We start from the raw sequence: 20,320 nt of genomic DNA on the forward strand, positions 1-20,320 counted from the left end.
ACCATTTACTGTAACACAGCAATAGCTCATAGGATAATTAACTTCTGTATGGAGTAGTAAAGATTCTTTTCTTGAAATTACTGTTTCTTTTTCCCTGGCCTGTGCATTGACTGCTTGTGACACCATAGGTCAAGTTTAGATTAGCATGACAATTAAGCTTTCTTAGTAAGTAGTGCTGGAGAAGTAAGGTATCTCAAACTTGCTATAAAATCATTTGTTTCACTGTTGCATTTTATTGAAAGAATTTATCAAAACATTAAAACATGCATGATTCATACAACATTTAAAAGCAGGTGTAGTAAGATACAGCATTTATGACAGAACATTGTATATGGAAAGACTTAACTAAAGCAGAACCTGTAAACCAATTATTTTTTTTCCCCAGGAAAGTGGAATAAGACACTTTGCTCAGACTGAGTTAGTCAGCACCACAACTACTGCAGCAGTAACAATCCTGTGGTGACCATGCACCATCACTTTTATGTACACAATGACAGAGGTATGGCTCATCTTCTCCAGGGCCGAGAGGAGGCCTGATGCAACTCAAAGGCCTGAAGTATGAAGGTTTACATGTTACATTTTGTAGAGCTGCCTAGAGATGTTCAGCAGCATTAGCTTTAGAGGTACAGACAAGGCAAGCTCACCCTGAGCAAACTGTACATGTTCTCATCTCATTACTGCTGTTTTTCTCCTGAGGATGTAAAGCACCAGAAAACTGTAATTGTGCTTCAAGTATCAATTATATTCAAGTAAAAGGAAACCCTTTATTAATCAACCCTATTTGATTAATCCTTTATTAATGCTATAGTTGTACTCAAGGAATTAAATTCCTTTTTAGTGTAGCAAGAAAATTATACAGTGTCTAAAAAGCCCAATAAAGCTACCAAAGTTGTGGATTCTGCTGTCCACAAATTTAAAAAGATGCCCTACAAACCATATTCCCTGTAAACTCTGCTCTAGGAGCAAGACAAGTTAATCTAACAGAACAGTAAAAATGTTTTGGAAATAGTAAAATGTGCCATAGTTAAATGGCAATGAAGCGAGATGCTTTTAGGAAAAAAAAATCAATTTCAATTGATTTCAATTTCAAGCATCAATTTCAATAAAATCTGAGTACCTTCTAATACTTTGGCCCCAGTCAACTTTTCCCATATTCCCTGAGATGAATTCTCTGGTATAATTCTAGTTTTAAGACTGCTTCAAGATTTTAGAAACTATTAGGTATGCAAATTGCAATGTTTGATCACAGTGATTTTACACTCTTGTAGAATATTACATCTCCTCAACTAAGATGGTATTCTTTTCTCTCCAGCAGGTAATAGTAATGGTCATCACTGCAAAATAATCTACTTAGATTTTGGATGAAAATACAATTTTTTAGTTAGCATTGAGGCAAAACAAGGAATCTGTTTTTTTAAACCATAGCCCGTGTTCCATGTGCGATCTGATACTTTCCTGTTCACAACAGTAAGAAGTTCTGTGAACTCCCCGGAAGATCCATGATCCCTAAGGGTCTCACACAAATCTTGGATGTACCAGGAGCCAAATACAGTGTCACGATGAGAATAGTAGCCTACAGTAGAAAAAGAACATAAAATTAGATCCAAATGTAAGTAGTCCCTGTTTGCTAGCTACCATCTATAAGGAATTACTAATGGGTGTAAATCTCACTTTGCCAATTACACTGCAAATTGTAGATGGGAAATGGCTTTGGTACCACTTGTGGTGCTCAGCTAAGAGGAACATGATTCAGGGACTGGTAGCTTACAGGACTGCACCTCTGCTTCATTAGAGAGCAGATGGGACTGAGGACAACATACATGGGGGACTGGAGAGAACAGCCATGTAGTGCAGGGAAATTTGTAAGCCACCAGAATCCTGGAAAAGAGATGGATGTTGGCTGTCAGGAGGCAGCTCAGCCTCAAGACTGATGACAATGCTTTTGTTTGGCAAACTTAACCTTGATAATTTACTTTCATTTCTTCTTTAGCACACAACATTCTTTCCCAGACAAGTTACTACTTATCAGACATGTGAATCAGATTTACATGGAACTGTCCTCATTTTTTGGACTGCAAAATGAAGACATGTTCAGGGTTGTTACAGTGAAGTATCAGACACTGGATGTAAAATATTGGAACTCACCTTGTGCCACAGAGTAGCACATGATAAAGTCTGCACCAGCAGGCAAAGTATAGATGCCAGCTGCATCTACTTCAGTCTTATTGCCAGGGGATTTACTGCTGTCTGTTGCATCATGAGCAATGACTGCATTATCATGTTGATCACCTCGACAGGCCTGTTGGTGAGAAGTGGTGTTATGTTTGCACCCCTGCTGAGCTCACTGTTAATATTACAATTCTGACACTAACCAGAGGCACTTCTGTTCAGCTAGGTGTGCCACATCATGGCTCTGCCTTCAGAAAGACACATTTATTTCTCTGTCAAGATGTTGGGGACAAAGTCCATTGCAAGCTCGAAGATGATCTCAGAATCACTAAGACTGGAAGGGAGCTCTTGAGATCATCTAGTCCAACCCCCTGACTCAAGCAGTGTTAGCTACAGCATGTTGTCCAGGACTATGTCCAGTCAGCTTTTGAGGATCTCCATAGGTGGAAACTCCACAGTCTGTATGGGTGACCATTTCCAGTGTTTGACCAACCTCCCAGTAAAGTGTTTTCTTGTGTTGAGGTGAAATTTTGTGTTTTAATTTGTTCCAGTTGCCTCTTAACCTGTCACTTGGGTACCACTGAAAAGAGCCTGTCTCCCTCTTATTCCCTCCCACCAGCTGTTCAGAACATTGGTAAGATTCCCCTGAGCCATCTCCTCCAAGCTGAACAGTCCAGCTCTCTCAGCCTCCCCTCAGATCAAACATGTTCCAGAGTCCCTTTATGATCTCTGTGGCCCTTTACAGGACTCACTCCACTAAGTCTGCATTTTTCTTAACTGGGGAACTCAGAACTGGATATAATATTTCAGAGGCAGCCTCACCACTGCTGAGTAGAGAGGAAGAATTGCCTCCCTTGGCAGTGTTGAATTACTGCTCTGAAGCACAGCCATCAATACATGCTGTTACACTTCTGCTCTTAGTGCAGTCTCAAGTGTGTTTGTTGAGGGAAGGTTTTTGTGAGAAGTCAGTAGTGATCCCACCATTGTCAGTGGAGCAGAAAGGCTACCCATGGAGGATAACAAGGTGAGAACACACTCAAAAGATACAAAGGAGCATTACTTCAGAACTACCACTAAAAAAAAAAAAAAAAAAAACAAACCCACAAAGAATCTTCTTTACAGTGATAAAGTTTCATCTTGATGTTTGTGATTTCCAGAGGTAATTGCTATGCCAGTTGTGCTGGAAAATAACTCAGCTGATGAACTAAGTTAATTAGCTTTATGATGAGTATATAAGTGATTCCAAGTATTACTTCAACCTTAAAATTGAAATATGAAAGTATTTTTTCCCATCTTTGGCACCAGGTTAAAAAAAAAAAGGAAATCTGAATGAGTCCTAATGAAAGGTGAATTAACAATATACTGCTTCTTGCAGCAACCCTGTGCCCTGAGGAAGCTTGCATTTGGGAAAAAAAAAAGGTAATACTTAGAATTATTCTGTAAACTGCTACCATTACAGTCTGCTGGTTCAGATATGAGTTTGCTAATTGTAAGGTGGATAAAGATGGGATAAAGCCCTGCATGACCTGGTCTGACCCCATAACTCTGCTTTGAACAGGAGGCTGGACCAGAGACCTCCTGAGGTACCTCCCAACTTCCATTCTCCCGTGAACCAAGGGAAGGAACAGGAGGTTACAAATGGTCTTTATCTGACCACTTTGCACAAGCAGCATTTCTGAGACAATAAAGCCTTAATCTGATTCTTTGGATTCTACAGAGAGAGAGATGTTGAGTATAGGTCATAGACAAAAAAAAAACCAACCAACCAACCAACAACAACAACAACTGAAAATCACTACCACCACAAAAAACAACCAACCAAAAAGCCTCACAAAAAAAAGAAAACAGACAAAAAAGCCAAACACAAAACCCAGCTTGACTGAGGATCAAGTAAAGGGACTTGCCTGGAAGGAAGCAATGAAGATACAGAGGGTAGATAGCTTATCAGCTTAGCCTTGGGCTGTGAAGTGTGACCAATAGGAACTGAGCTGAGGCTGCAAAAAACACTGACAGTAGATCTGACATGGGTTTAATTTGTGTTTCTTTTTGTAAAATTACTTATTAAATACAGCTGTAATAATAATAACAGGAGTATACATTAGGGTTTCTAATAAAAAGAGAAGAATCCTTGTCTTAAATGCCTTGTGGAAGGACTGCATCAGGAAAACTGACATGTATTGCAGGGAGACACAAGTCAGTGTTAACTTCACTGAATTCAGAAACAGACATCTTACCTGAATGATAAATATCTTTGGCTTTCCTACCAAACTCTGGCACTTGTCTCCTCTGAACATGTCTGTCATTGTCTGAATTTCAATTTTGTCATCACGTGCATAAATGTGATCATCTTTACCGTGGCTCAGGAACACACACACGAAGCAGTCAGCATTGCTGTGGTCCTCCTTAGAGGCTGAAATAGTCAAGTGGTGTTTAAATGATGAAACACTCTTATTCAGGTCTAAAAAACATTGTTCATTTGTATGGTATCATTGAATCCCCAGTCAGTCCTTTTTCAAATGGATGCCATTTTCAGGAAAAGCCATACTGTAGGGATTGCAAGGTGCATTGATTCAGCCTGGCTGAAGGGGCACTAACCATAAAAAAAAGAATGTAATTATCTTCTCCCATCTGCACATACTGTCTTTCAGCTTTTTGTGACTTAATTAGTTCTCTCACTGAAGCTTCACATACAATGCAATAAAATAATTTTCAGTCTAACCTTCAAATACTTCTAATGTTAAATTCCTTGTGCACAACAATTTGTTTTAAGTAAGATGAATGGAGAGATTGGAAGAAAAGGTATCTGGGAATTCTGCTGCAATAGACATAACCAATACACAGTCTCTTACCTTCATCAATTCTCTTCTGCACATCTTCTGCTTTCAGGTTATCAAAAACTCTGACTTCAAATCCAAGGTTTGTCAAACTATTGTTAGAACAGATCAGTGTTAGTAAAAATCTTGCTCAAATTATATATCAATTGCTACCAACTCAGCTTATTTCCCTGTGGGGAAATTAATATTCTTATGCATTATTTATGAACAAAACTAGTAAAGTTGATTTTGAATTCAAACTGGTGTCAAGTACAGGTCTAACACCTAAAGTTACTTCAAAGAGTTTGTCCAAAGAAAGTGCTGAACTCACAGGATTTGTGCCAGCAGTTTCTGTGACTTAAAAAAAAACGTGCCTTGAAGCTTTTTAATTAGAGCTTTCTTCACTCAAGTTGCACTGGTGCTTTGTCTGCAAAATCTTCTGGTCACTACTTAAACACAAGGTTTAGGTAACTCCTTAATTTGAAGATGATTTCTAAAGTTTAGATTTTTTAAGGGTTCGTGGAGCAACTGAGTTTCTTACGTGCGATTCAGATTGTCTCTGTCAACCATAGTCCCACGTCTGTCATTCAGCTTTAACTGCCAAGAAAAGTACTCATGATTGAAGATTAATGCAACTCCTCTTCTTTGATGGTTCATTTTGTACTTCTCTTCAAGATGATGTGATTGTCTGCTGGCACACATGGAAAACATTCTTGGTAAATGAGGCTGTTTCATTAGTTAACACACATAATTTCAGACATGGCTCCAATTCTCCATGTTATGTGTTTAGATAAATACCAACATAATTGGGCAGTACACATGCACTTACTTGGAATTGTAGCTGTCTGAGATTTACATCAAGTTTTTCTAAGTAAATCAAGTGCTGCATTATAATCAATAGACTATAAACTGGGGATGAGGTGCTAAGTGTAGTGTATCTTGCAAAAGGAGAACAAATGTTTGTTATTTACCCTAATGAAATGAAAGCTATGACAATTTATTTTACAAGTTTTAAGTTGACAAGTTCATCTAAGTTTCTAGTAACCAGGCCACAAATTCCTGAAGGACAGAGGTATTTTTAAGCACAGAAAAAATGACTGACCCAGGTTCTAAGTAGAGGACTTTATCATGGCAGCAAACACATAGAATACTTGTGTGTTTGGGAGTAGCATTGTGCAATTTTATTCGTTTATCAGCAAAACACATCATAGGATGTGTGACAGCACACTGTGGACATGGCTGTGGAGCCACAGTCATGTCAACACTTGGACCCAAAAGATCCTAAGTGTTGACATGGCTGTAATTAGAAGGATGAAGCAGACAATCTTTCTGCTTTAGTAGTTCCTGGTGCAGAAAACAGAAACTGAAACACTTCTGGCAACAATGCTGGCAATAGACAGGTCCAGAGTTCGAGATACATGGAATGACAGTCAGGGTCATAGTGCCCTAGGACTGGCTCTGGTCAGAGCTGTAATTTCTGCCATGTTAATATTTTCTTTCGTGCTATGGAATATTCAGGTTTGGTGCAATTACAGGAGAAAGTTGCTTAGAATATTTGTCTGCAGATGTTGAAGATCGGAGTTTCTTTGGCAAATGCTTTTGTTTCACAGCAAAATTACCATCATTACCCCTGCTTTTCCACTTTGATATGAGAATTCCCTTACTGAAACATGTTTTTGTAACATATACACAAGAATTCAGACAGAGAACAGGAATTTAACATGACTGTTCAAAGTCAGGGAGGTTCTACAATGTTGGCTGGATAACCAATAAGAGAAGCTGGGTGCTTTATCACATTGTTCCCATTCTGAGTACCAAACATGATAAAATGCAAAGATTATAAATTTTAGCCTTGCAATTATGAACAATTTCACCTGTACCAGAATTTTTTCAGATTTTGTCAATTTCTCTTCCTTAGGATTTGGCTAGGTGCATGGCTAGTAGGGATTTTGAACAGTTTGGTCACTGGATCCTGTGAATGACCATTTGGGGATAATTCCCTAAATAGTTCTTTCTCTACTCAGCTGTATGGATAAGGCAAAGTTATCGGGCAGGTGGTTCAGTGTTTTCAGGGCTTTTATGCAAGCACTGTTCCATGGTCCATTTCCCCTCCTGCCAGAGGAATAAGTTCCTGTGCTACAATCTAACCTTCTGTCCAGTGGCTCCTCAGAATGTGATGGTATTTGCACATTGCCTAAAGAGAACACTCCTCATAATCTCTTCCACATGCCTTCACATCTGCAGCTGGTGTAGCTAAAACTACAAACATGTTTTGTAAGTGGGTGGAGTTGAATCAAATCATTAATCATTCATTAACAAAATCAGAAAGCCCTGCACTGACCTCAGTCCCTGGGGACATCTGTCACTGCCACCAGAACTTTACCTTATATTGACTGCATCTACTTCTGTGATGTTCTCATTTCCATCTGTTAGAGAAATCAAAAAGTTATTTAGCCACAAACTCATTCATTAAAAACAAGCAAAACCAATTTGAAATTATGCATCCAGCTTTAAAGTTTAGCAGTTCATATGAACCAAAAGCTCATTCACACATCAGGTAAGTAGGCATGCAAGGAAACAGCCTCATTAGTGTTTGTCTGTACCCACAGCTTTTGGAGGCTGTTCTGGAAGTTCTGACTCCAGCAGTCTGAATTTCAGGTGGTCAAGACATGCATATTTTGTATCTGTCTGTGTATCTGTATAAACATATTCAGAGATGATGATTTTATATAACTAACTAGCTTGGTGTATTTTTTTAACGAGACTCTAACTCAACAGTAAAAATTTTACATAACTTAAAAATACATTGGTGTTTCTTTTCTTTCAGTCATGCTGCTAATACAAAGCTGAGCATTTTCTTTGAGGTTGGATGCAACACGAGTCACAGTAGATAGTGTAACAGCTATTGACAACTGAAAAAATGCAAGATTTAAACCTTTTGTTCTGCTGAACTATAGAGACTTTAAGTACCTCCAGTACAGAAGGGAGATAAAAGTAGCGGTGAGGGAACAACAAGGGATGTGCACATCTTGGGAGTGTGCAGAACTACAGACTTGCAGATGGTTAGGCTAGAATCCTTGTTCCTCTTACTTAAGCATCTTGTTAGGCTAGAATCTTGTTCCTCTTACTTAAGTGATTTAGTGGGCTACTAAATCACTACTAGTAGTGGTAGAGACTCACTACCACATTATGAGAACTGTATATGACACTGTACCTGTGGTGGGTAATATAGGTCTGCTATCCAGCTGGACATCGCCTGCAATTATAAGAAGAGTCACATGTACATGTATTTTGCAAATTATTTTGCACATACAATATTAGCTTTTCACATCTATTTTTCAGATGTTATTAATGCCTTTTGCAAACTAACATAGCTATATCTTGATAGAGGACAAAAGTTCCTGCAATCCACCCCTCACCCATGAAACAGGTAATAAAATTTTATAGTCATCAAACTTTAAGACAGAAAATGTAGACACAGGAGGACTAGAATTCCTGGGCTACAGGAAACTGGGAAAAAAAAATTCCTGTTAATTTAATCCTGTTTAGTAACTTCCTAGTCTTAGGTTTTTCATTGTCCCTCCCGTATCGCAGCTTCATTCACATAAACACTATTTGAATTATGATTTATGAAAAGTTTTCTGTTTGTCTTACACTGGAACAAGTTTGTTCTAAAGTCTGATTGAGACTAATGGGACTACTTATCCCTAATTTCGTGAAGACGGATTGCTTCAAAGGAATCAAAAATCAGGTATGCACTAGGTTACACTGGAATCTCACAGAGTCTATCCCTGGATGCGTTTCCATCTCAACAGATCTACCATCAAGACCACAAAGGGCAAAGCCCTTAGAAACAGCCAGACGGCACACAAAAGAATCCCCTTTAAGCCTGGCTGCATCTCCGGGGACCCAGCCCAAGTTTTACTGCTCTGACTTCTCCTGCCCTCCAGTGACACGCCGGGAACCTTCCCCACTTTCCCCGAGGCTGTGCCGGGAAGCCAGAGGGGTTTTCCCCTGCGGGATTCACTGCAAATCCATTTCCTTGTTGGCCTTCACCTCCCACCTTCTCGAACGTTCCTTTCCTCCTCCAGAAGGAAGGAAATGTTATAGACACACATTATAATATTGGCTTTTCACAAATATTAAAATGGATTTTAGATATGTAGTGTTAAAGTAACTTTGTTATATAGTTTTTATTTCTGTTGTTAATTAAACTTAGTGAAATAGCTACTATAAGTATGCTTGTGTAAAATGCCCGCTTGGATGGGATAACATCCAATGAACATATGAAGAAGACACCCGCTACATGCCAACAATCGGCACTCACCATCTGAAGACAGTGTGGACCAAAGCTCAAAAACTGCAGGTGTTAAAAAAAGGCAGACCCAAATTAAATAGCTCTTGGAATATGTAAACTAAAAAGGAAACTTTAGTACGCATAAAGGCAAGTATACCATGCATAACTGAATTGAATTTCATAATTGCACTGAATCCGCTACAGGCTGATGCAACAGATGTAATGGCTGATGTAGGGAGCATCCCCAAAGGTAAGAGTGGTCTTGCCTGAGGGCCAAGATGCACCTGGCTGTAATAACCTTTGCTCTATGGTCCTTGTTTCCTATTGTCCTTTATTAATTTTTTTTTAATTTTCACGGAGAGTGAACGTGTTTTTCACAGAAAGAAGGACAGAAGCAAAGCTCCGGGTCTCCGTGAGCGCCGGCAGCGCCCTTCGGGCGGCCCTCCCGCTCTGGGGGAAGCTCGGGCGCTCCGGCCGGGCAGCCCCGCTGCCCCCGGCCCCTCGCAGACATTCCCCGTCCCTCTGCCTCCGGTAGCCCCTCGCAGACATTCCCCGTCCCTCTGCCTCCGGTAGCCCCTCGCAGACATTCCCCGTCCTATTCCCGCTCCGCCTCCGGCAGGAGCCCCGAGCGGCGCGGCCCGGCGCGGCCCTTCCCAACCCCGTCCCCTCCGCTCACCCGCCCGCGGCTGCCGCTCCGAGCCCGACATCGCCGTGGACCGAGGCACCGGCTGCACACCAACACGACACGAACCGAACTGTAGCGAGCGGAAACAAAGCCAAGCAAGCGCAGCCAAGCCCTTCCCTCTCTTCCTTTTCCACGCCTTCTGGCGGTTAACCGCCCCGCCTCAGCCGGGAGCGGCCGCCTCCGGCGCTGGGCGAAGGCCGGAGCCGGGAAAGCCCGGGGATGCGGTGCTGAAGTGCGCTGTGCGTTTCCTGTGATGAGACCTTCAGAGACCGTGGTCGACTAACTGCCCCGGCTTGTACAAAACCAGCGCCCTGAAATATAGTGAGAGCCTCCCGTGCTCAGTTTAAAGTTTTCAAAACTCAAATTCCCATTTGAGGCCCATCGTGTTTTCTTTCCTGTACGGCTCCTGTTCCTCAAAGTGCGTTAACATTCGGGCACCCACGCACAACCCTTGGGAGGTTTGGATGTGTGGATCATTCTGCAGCTTTGCTCTGTTCTCGCTTCAGTTCTCTTTGATGATTTCGGAACTCTGAGGCGAGGGACAAGGTGTGTTAACGAGTATTCCCGACTGGGAATTATGTGGCACTTACCGCTCACTGATCAATTGCATAACAAACAAGTTTCTAAACCAAAGCCAGTGACAAAACCCATTCTTCTGTACAAGAGCTTTACAGATTATACCCTAGAGGGATCTGATTTTTTTTTATCTAGCCTACTTTTAGATATGAAACTCAGATATGAATGTGCACTCAGGAGAGTGCTGCTACAAGCACAAAAAGGAAGCAGATTTAGAGCGGAATTATAGGCATTTTTACCCAGTCTGGTTTTACTCTGGCTTCTTGCATGGGTAAAAATTTCAGACTTCTCGCTTTGATTAAAGGAGCCATGAGGTATTTTTAACTGCCTTTGCTTTTATCTTGTTCAGACTTGTTACCCTCAGACTGCCAGTAGGCAGCTGGATCAAGATAGAACTTTGTTTCAATTGTCTTTGTGCAAACTTTAGTTAGAACATGACACTATCACAAAGTTTGCCTCTTATACTGGGTAACATTTAGACTCCTACCAAACAGGTTCATTTTTTGGCAATTGCAGATCCCGGCTCTCACAGCTCATGCTAGAGCTGCTCCTGAACCCACTGGCAGCCAGACTCCCGTGTGAAGTTCTGCAGCTGCAAAACCAAAATCCAGAACTTTGTCAGCGATGTTCCTCAGTCCAGCAGTTTGCTTAGATCCTTGTAAGATGGAGTTTTCTTCTGCTCTGTTTTGCTGGAGGCTGAGAGCAGGCTCAGCCACTGTGTTGGGTCATTGTAATGCATGAACGTTTTATTGTGAGATGTGCCTATAGGTTTTGAAACACTTGCAGATTGTAGGTGGGTATTTTTTGGAAAAAGCATTATGGATAGATCAGAACTGCAGTCTGAAAAAGGAACTTTGATTGTGAATTCTGTACAGCGTTACTGACTACACAAAAACATGCAGTGTTGAGTTAAATGAGCTGCTATCTATAGTGTTTTTATGCTTTAATCTAGCATGGAGCTGTTCACTCACTCCCTCGAGTGGGATGAGGGAGAAAATCAGGAAAAAGGTAAAGACAGTATAACAGGACAGGAAAGGGTGGGGAAATAATAACAAAAGGATATACAAGGTGAGTGACATGAATTACAGTTTCTCACTGCCCACTGATCAATGCCCAGCCAGTCAAGGAGCGATCAGTGCCCTTCCCTGCCAACTCCCCCCAGTTTTATTGTTCATATGGGATTCCATATGGGATATTCCTTGAGTCAGCTGAAGTCTGCTCCCAAACCTTGTGCACATCAGCCTCCTTGCTGGCAGGGCAGCAGGAGAAGCTGTGCTTTATCAACATTCCTCTCATCCTCAATCCAAAACACAGCATTGTATCAGCTGCTAAGGACAACATTAACTGCCACAAGCAGGACAAGCATTACATTTTTGCATATTTTTATAAATATGTAAGTTCTTAAATGGTATGATTGATCCTAGGGGCGATAGCTAGCCTTCATCTTAGGGCTATGGTCTGCAAAATGCATTTTGTATAACTTGCAGGCAACTCTATCAAGGATTTCTGCTACAGGAAAAGCTTGTGCAAAGTTAAGACTACCTGGAAGAAGTGAAATGCCTCCTGTGGTTTGCAAGCAGAAATATCAAAGTGCTATCCAGAAGTATTAAAGCTCTTTTAGTGTTTTACGTGGTTTGAAATAAACTCCAGGAGGCTTTTGAGGTATAATTACAGGTCAGCAAAGGAGGGAACAAAACCCAACTCTTTCCAACAGTGAAAATTGTCTGTGTTGTCATGGTTTAACCCCAGCCAGTGACTAAGTATATATGTGTACACACACAGGTACACACACACACATGGGATGGTGAGAAGGAGAATCAGAAAAAGTAAAACTCATGGGTTTAGGTAAGAACACTTCAGTAACTGAAATAAACAAAAATAATAATAAAAATGGAAAGGATAAAGAGAAAAATGTATAGACCCCAAGACAAACAAGTGACACACTATTCAGTTGTTCATCACCCCCTGTCCAGTCCCCAAGCAGCAGATGATGCCTTCTGGCTGATCAGGATATAAACTCCCCCCTTTTTATATTCTGGGCATGATGCTCTATGGTGTGAAATACACCTTTGGGCAGTTTGGGTCAGCTGTCCTGGCCATGCTTCCTTGCAGCTTCTTGTGCACCTCCTTGCTGGTGGAGTGTGGTAAACTGGGAAGTCCTGGATTTAAGGTAAGCACTGCTCAGCAACAACTAAATCATCAGAGTGTTACCACCATTATTCTCACACTGTATCCAAAACACAGCACTGCATCAGCTACTAGGAAGAAAATTAACTTCATCCTATCCAAACCCAGGATATGCATTAATTTAAGCACCTAGTTTAAGCCCATTTGTACAGAACTCAGCAAGTCATCTAGCTGAATTAGTGGTTTGGACTCATTATGGTACTTCTGTCATTTGAAACAAACAATGCCATTAACATTCCCTACTTTAATGTTAAAAAGATTTTTAGGGTTACAACCATGGAATTCCAGGGTAAGGCAGAATTGTTTCAATTCTGTGGTAGGAAATGAATGTCACCAAAGTTAGGGGAAGTACAAGTTCATCTAGCAACGTTTTGCAAAGCTGTACAGTAAAACTTCTCTCTCACCAAAGTTAGGAGAAGTACAAGTTCATCTAGCTAAGTTTCATAAAGCTCTACAGTAATATTTCTCTCACCAAAGTTAGAAGTACAAGTTCATCTAGCAAAGTTTTGCAAAGCTCTACAGTAATACTTCTCTTTTAGTGCTATTTCATATCCGCAAATAAGAAAAGAAACCTTGAGGCATGACCAAAGAACAGAAACTTTTTGTTTATGAACCCTTACATTCACTGTCATGTACACTAAGCTTTAGTGACAAACAAACCAAAACCACAACTGGTAAAGAAAAACACACAAAATTATATGACATTATAGTCTATAGTCCAGTGAATTTTATGCATTTAATTTCTATTGCCTGTTCACAGATGCAAAATTTTAATTTTCATTCCTTTCCTGTGAATATTTAAAGCAAATTGATTTTTAATGAAAACAAATAATCATCTTTCTAACAGAGGACCTAATGCAGAATTTAACTAAGGACTGACACCTGTAGATAAGCAACAAGTACAGAGAGCAAACCCCAAATAATTCAGACATCAGGTGATTTTAGCTAGAGAAGTCAGAGAGGGAACAAGTGACAGAAGTACAGGCTCATATATCCATCAGCCTCACAGAGGGAATCTTAAATAAGTGTTTTGGGCACACTGAACTTAACTGTGGAACTTGCTTTTGGTTTTCATAACAGACTAAATGAAAGCAAAGATGAATACAGTAGCCAAGTTGTGCCACAACAGAAATATAAATCAACATATTTGTACATATATCCTTTCCGTGCATATAATACACAACACAAAATGTTTTATTCAAAAACAGACATTTGATGAATTTTTTAAAAATAACATAGAAACTACATTTCACCATTCTGTCAAATCAAAAGTATATCCTTAGGCTGCAAACTGTTCATTTTACTGGACAGCCCTTGAAAGGATCAACGTATTTGATCTGAAAAGTGCTGCAGAAGTAAGGCATTGATATAGAATCAGGTAGAAATATGTAGTGCATGTACACTGGCTTGGGGCGTTTTCCTGGGTTTTTAACAACAGACCTGCAGGACCACATACATGGGAGAGAACCTAAGGCAGTTGCAGCAGAAACACGCAGGTACAGGCTATGTAAGATGTCTCATATTGGTACACACAACACACTCTCCTGTTGAACCCATCAGATGCTTCAACTGCTAGCAAACCTAAAATTTGACCTGTATTAAAAATCACCTGAGAATTCAATATAACTCTTTGGTGCCTGTGATGTCCCCACGATGGAGTTTTCTTGGGAACATTAATATGGCACCAGCATTTTACAATGGCACACCCTAGGTGAACATACACCAAAGGAAAGCAATTTCAGTTCCCAAGCTTCTGGCATAAAATGGAGAGAAGGACAACTTGTTTCTTTTTTACATGAATGAGAATATCGTAGTGATCTTCAAATCAGTAAATTCATGTCAGTGTTTAATGTATCACTGTCTGAAAAGCAGGAAGTTTGTAACCAAAGCCTTGCTTCCTTTTGGCCAGATCTTCAGCTTTGTTACACCACGAGATCTCGGTGTCTTCTCTCAGAGATCTGTCTTGCCCTCGTAAGGACACATACAAGCAGCTCTCTGGCTGTCCAGGTATGGTTTGCATCCTAAATGTATAACTGCATCAAACAGCAGCTGAACAGTTGATTCACAAGCTGCAAGCAAAGAAGAGTTCAGTTAAAAGTGCTCTTTGAGTGGAATATAAAACTAACAGGAGAAAACTGTCAAACTGAGAACGACTCTAAGAAAGAAGCAATTTTCTCTGGGCAAAGCAAACAGATTGTCAAATGAAAGACTGAACCAACACAGAGTGATTTAAGTTTTGAGTAAAGATTTTTTATATGCCAAACAAAATGAAAATTCATTGCACATGGAATGTTTTCTGAGTTGGAAACATACTGAATCTTGGAAGATGAAAGAGCTGGTTTACCTTCTCACTCTCAACATCCCAGTTTATGCAGAGATTGCTGTCTTTAACATCAGCTCAACAGAATTGAACAAATATTGACCAGTTCTGACACTGAAGACTAACATGATGATTTATTTACAGTTAGATAAATTTGAGAAATTCAAACACAAGATTGTTCTAAAAACTTACTGCTCTCAGTGGGAGTATTTACTGTGAAAGTGACATTGTCCACGTTAAAAAGTGGTTATGTCATGTACCCATCAGATGCAGGCCAACAACCAGAAGAAGTATCATATGGCCTGTTACTGAGAAACCTAACATTTATTCACCAGGGGACAGCATTAACTACTTCCACTATGACTGTTTATTGTTTCAATACCTTATTTCATACAGAGAAAGATTCTGTATTCTCCTACAGCTTATAGCAATCACACACAGAAGTTTAGAAGTCACCCAGCAGAACAGTCATCCTACAGCTGTTACAGTAAAGGCAAGAATTATACATGCACTTTGATCAAGTTCTATTCCAATACTCATACTCCCAAATGGGCAGCATTATTTTTCCCCTAAAGTTAAAACTAACCTGAATTTGAAGTTAGTTTTTACCCTGATCATTTTCCTGTGCTGTGTCGCTGCTCTGTTGTACAAACATCTGGGCTGCACAGCAGAAGGACAGAACAAAGCATCTTCCATCAGCTTATGAAAATGTGGTCTTGCTGCACTGCACAAAGATTCTTTGCCAAGTTAAGCTCAGGTCAAACTTTAAAAAAAAAAAAATAAGGCGTTTTCACACTTACCCTGGACACTCTCTGAGATTCCAAGCGTTTTCTGCACATCTCTGCAAATTTTTGAGAGGCAGGTCTGAAACTGCTCATCACAATCATTTTTTTTATTGCCACAAGTATCATAGCATCTGTCGTGGTGATTGCAGCACCTTGTCATTGAAGGGATACCGATGTCAAACTGTGAAGAAAACACACACACACCTCCATTGGTATTCCAGCATAAGAAAAATACAGCCTATGGACAGACTGCAACAGTTAAAAATTAAAACTAATGGGATGAGCTGAGATAAAGACAGTTTAGTAGATGAATCAAAGAAGTAGTACACAGTACACAATTTTAAAATTAAAATTAGTTTAAATTAGTTTTAAATTAGTTTAAATTTAGTTTTTAGGTTAAAATTAGTTTAAATTAACTGTTTAATTAAACAGTTTTAAAATCAAAATTTTAAAAAAAGTTTGTATCTAAATGCTAGATGCTTCACAGATGAACTGAATTGGAACCATGTGAAAATTGTTTTAATGTTTGCAATGAAAATTCTGATTGATGTTGTGTGGAATTCCTCAGAAAACAGTAATATTTGGCTTCAGGGCCAAAGTCAAATGCAAAGAAGAACTGGAAATGGAAAGGGAACAAAGAGACTTTCAGAACAGACAGAGCATAAAGGCACATATTCTACTGGTTTTGGTTTTTTTTTATTTGCAGCCTCAGCATTTAATATAATGTGTACTTGTGTACTACTGTATACAGTAGATGAATTAAAAAAATATCCCAAAGTAAGCAGTGCAAAAAGCATTCAGCACATTTCAAAGCAGAGGGGACACCAAGCCCGCCTGTGAGCAACAGCCACCTGGAAGTCACACACAGCTCTGCAATGACCCCCTCCCCACCTTCTCCCAGTGCTCCAGTTTTTATTGCTGGGCACCTCTACACAGTGAGGAACATCCATCCCTCTGTTCAGTGTGGTCTGCTGCCCAGCTGTGTCCCCACCCAGCCTCCTGCCCAGCCCCAGCCTACACTCTGGGGTGGTGGATGGGCAGAGCTGGGGGGAAAAAGAAAGTCCCAAAGCTGGAGGACAACAAGCTGACTCCTATTTTCTTTCTAGCATTATGGAAAAAGGGTTAGTGTCAGTCAGAAGAGCAAGAGTCATAGCCAAACCCTGCACTCTCACACAGCTACAGCTGCAGTTACGCAATGCTTTCAAGACTGTGCAAACAAAACACTAAACCAAACACTCAAAACCCAAGAAGTTTATCATCATTACATTTTATGCTTGTCATCTTTGAAAATGTTTATGCTAGGTTCGTTTACAATACTAACACTTCCCATATGTTGTTACCAGAGCACGTGTTAGGAGCTGATAAGAACAAGGACCTTGCACATAGATGCTGTCTCAGAAGGGGGAATGGAAAAAATCATCTATACTGAGGAAAGCTGATGTATGAAAGACACAGAAAGGAGCCCCAAAATGGAAATACTTACCTGAACTCCAAACACAGGGGATCCACAGCCATTTGGTGGTGATGGTTTATATCCATAGCGAGGAACGGGCCTTGATCCTGAAAAAGGGGAATTTGTCGGTCATGTCTCAAACAGATTTTTTTGCACAGGATTTTAGTAGTTTTAAAATTTTTTTTGCACAGCATTTTAGTAGTTTTAAAACTCACTGCAGACATTTGTTTGGCTCGAGATAGTGTCAGTTGTATTTTTAACTTAAACATATATTCAGGCACCTGCATATCAACAATTCTTTCCAAATTACAACTTAGGGGAACTAAGCAATTTTTTTTAGAAAGGGAGACAAGGCACCTGAGCAGTGTCAATGTCTGCTTCCTGTGTTAAAAAAAATTACTGAACTCCATGTGTTGGTTAAGTATGCAATATATAGGAGTGGATTAACAGAGTACTTTAGTGTAAATTCAATAATACTTCTATGCTCTATATGCAACCAACAGCAGTTCTCTGATTTTTTTGTCTTAGCTGGGTTGAAACATCATTTTTATTTCTACAGCTGTAACATTAATAGAATTTGAATTAGTAGATGAGCTAAACTCACATCTCCCCGAACACTCACTAGAGCAGCAAACCAAGGAATTCTGCATCCCAAGTTAAGAAAGACTGTGTAGTTAATTTGAAAAATGACGCTCCCGTTCATTTAAGTAGTGGAAACAATCTGAAGCCACAGTTAAATGTAATAGGGAAAAAAACACATTTGAAAGATGCATACTTCAGTACAGAGTGTAAATGTCACAGTGTCCTGGCCACTCTTGTAGAGCCAGCCAGGTGTCACCACCAGACTCCTTTCCTGACTTAACAAATAATCTGACACAGTAAACTGGGCTGATGTGATCCCACCACGACAGGCTATGCCAGCCTCCCATTCTGGGAAAAGCCTGGAAAGAAATCCCATTTCTGGAGCACCGCCTGCCCGGCACTGGGGAAGGGCACAGCACGGGAGGCGATCACAGAATGGGTCAGGCTGGAAGGCACCACACTGAGTCATCTGGTCCAAACGCCCGCTAGAGCAGGCTCATCCTCATAATAACAGTCTAATATAACAATAATAATGATGATTATGATAATAATAACCATCGTCATCTACCAGGTCATGCCACCGTGAGCTGCCTCAATTATAGTTCAGGTAAATCAGGCGGCTGAAGCGCAGATCACAGCTGTCCTCTGCTGGTAGCAGCAGGACACTAACAGCAGGATGCATTCCTTCCTCCGGCAAACGCGGCTGCCATTAAAACCTGCTGTTCACGCGTCACCTCGAAACAACACATTCCATAGCTCAGAGTTAATAAGCTTTTCTGTCCCAAACCGAAATGCTCAGGAGTGCTGGTAAATAACCAGCCGGGAGAGAGCAACTCTTCCCACCCCAGGGTTTTTCCCTGGACACATCAGCTACATATTTGACAGTAATAAACCTTTCCCCAAGGAAAACGTCTTGTAGACGTTCAAAAGGAGCTACTTAAAAGTTGCCTTAAGAGAACAGCTTACGTGTACACAAGCTCCGTACACGTTACACACGTATTTAAACACACATACACGCGCAGGAGCTCGCTTGCCGCGGTCCATACACGTATTTATTTATAGGAAAGCACGCCGGGAGAACTCAGCGAGGTTCCCCCGGGAGCGGCGCTGGGCCGCCCTGCCCGGGACAAGGGTCGCGCCCCAGCCCCGCTCACCGTCGCTGCACTTGTACTGGCAGAGCCCGTCCTCGCCGCCCAGCAGGTCCAGGGCCGCGTTCAGGTACGTGTCGATCTTGTGCACGCCATTGCGGATCGTCTTCAGCGTCATCCGCCAGTCCGGGGTCTGCGGCGCCTCCTGGCCCCGCGCCGGCCGCCAGGCGCAGGCCGCCACCAGCAGCAGCAGCAGCGGGGGCAGCAGCGACAGCCGGGCCGGGGCCATGCCGAGCCCGCTAAGCCGCCGCCTTCTCCTCCGCCGCCCGCCCGGCCCGGCCCGCTGCCACCGCCAGGGCCGCCATGGTCTCCCCGGCCCCGCCCGTGCGCCCGCCCGCCTGCGGGGAGGAGCTCAGGGCAGCGCCGCGGAGCGCTCCGTGACCCCTCTGCTCTGTGCCCTCAGCCCTGTCCCCTGTGCCCTATCCTCTGTGTCCTGTGTACTGTCCCCTCAGCCCTGTGCCCTGTCCCCTCAGCCCTGTCTTCTGTGCCATGTCTCCTGTCCCCTCTGCCCTGTGCCATGTCTCCTGTGCCCTGAGCCCTCAGCCCTGTCCCCTGTGCCGTGCGCGGCCCTCCGAACCGGGGCAGCGACAAGCGGGGCTTGCCCTGGTACCCGGCAGCTCGGCGCTGCCCCCGGAGGTACGGAAGTTTGTGACGGCGTTGGTGGGAAGGAAACTGACCCGGCCGTGTTTGTACATGAGTGGTTCTCATGACATCGCCAAAAAAAGTGCAAGGCGAGGTTGAGAAGCGGAGCGAAATAAATGTGTATCTGTAACGGTAAATGTCCAGTCTTGATTTGTTCAAAAGAAAAATCAGACCAGAATGAACTTGCTTACTAAGCACCATGTTTGATTTTCAGAATTAAAAAAAAAAAAAAATTATATCTAAATGCTAGATGCTTCACAGATGAACTGTATTGGAACAACGTGAAAATTGTTTCAATTTTTGTAATGAAAACTCTGTGTGATGTGTGGAATCTCTTAGAAAACAGTAATATTTGGCTTCAGGGCTAAATTTAAATGTAAAGAAGAACCAGAAATGGAAAGAGAATCGAGAGACTTTCAGAACAGACAGGGCATAAAGACACATATTCAACTATTTTGTTTATTTTTTTTTAATTGGCAACCTCAGCATTTACTATAATGTGTACTTACCTAAAGAAATTGATGGCAAAAGTTCTTCACACAAAAATTAAGTCAAACAAAAGAGGGAGCTCTTTGTACATCTCTCCAGTGTTTCCCTTTTTAGGATTTCTTTACCAAGACCCTGATTCAACAAAATAATTTCTGTGTAGGAATGTACTTAAAG

General features: G+C 41.5%; 2 protein-coding genes across 2 annotated transcripts; both read right to left on the reverse strand.

The window, feature by feature from the left end:
• Window positions 1–272: 272 nt before the first annotated feature.
• CASP6 (caspase 6) lies at window positions 273–10,007 on the reverse strand. Its single transcript, XM_058803886.1, has 8 exons — window positions 9,956–10,007; window positions 8,197–8,238; window positions 7,366–7,408; window positions 5,524–5,670; window positions 5,019–5,095; window positions 4,404–4,579; window positions 2,146–2,299; window positions 273–1,573 (listed from the first exon to the last, which is right to left on the reverse strand). Exons 1-8 carry the CDS (start codon window positions 9,984–9,986, stop codon window positions 1,347–1,349), a joined length of 897 nt encoding a protein of 298 aa, XP_058659869.1. The 5' UTR covers window positions 9,987–10,007; the 3' UTR covers window positions 273–1,346.
• Window positions 10,008–13,308: 3,301 nt separating this feature from the next.
• Window positions 13,309–19,323, reverse strand: PLA2G12A (phospholipase A2 group XIIA). The gene is made up of 4 exons (XM_058803501.1): window positions 19,022–19,323; window positions 17,316–17,392; window positions 15,848–16,013; window positions 13,309–14,796 (listed from the first exon to the last, which is right to left on the reverse strand). The coding sequence occupies exons 1-4, from the start codon at window positions 19,242–19,244 to the stop codon at window positions 14,678–14,680; spliced, it is 585 nt and encodes a 194-aa protein (XP_058659484.1). The 5' UTR covers window positions 19,245–19,323; the 3' UTR covers window positions 13,309–14,677.
• Between the last annotated feature and the right edge of the window lie 997 nt (window positions 19,324–20,320).

This window comes from Ammospiza caudacuta, chromosome 4 (assembly GCF_027887145.1).
Source record: "Ammospiza caudacuta isolate bAmmCau1 chromosome 4, bAmmCau1.pri, whole genome shotgun sequence".
NCBI classification, from domain to species: Eukaryota; Metazoa; Chordata; class Aves; order Passeriformes; family Passerellidae; genus Ammospiza; species Ammospiza caudacuta.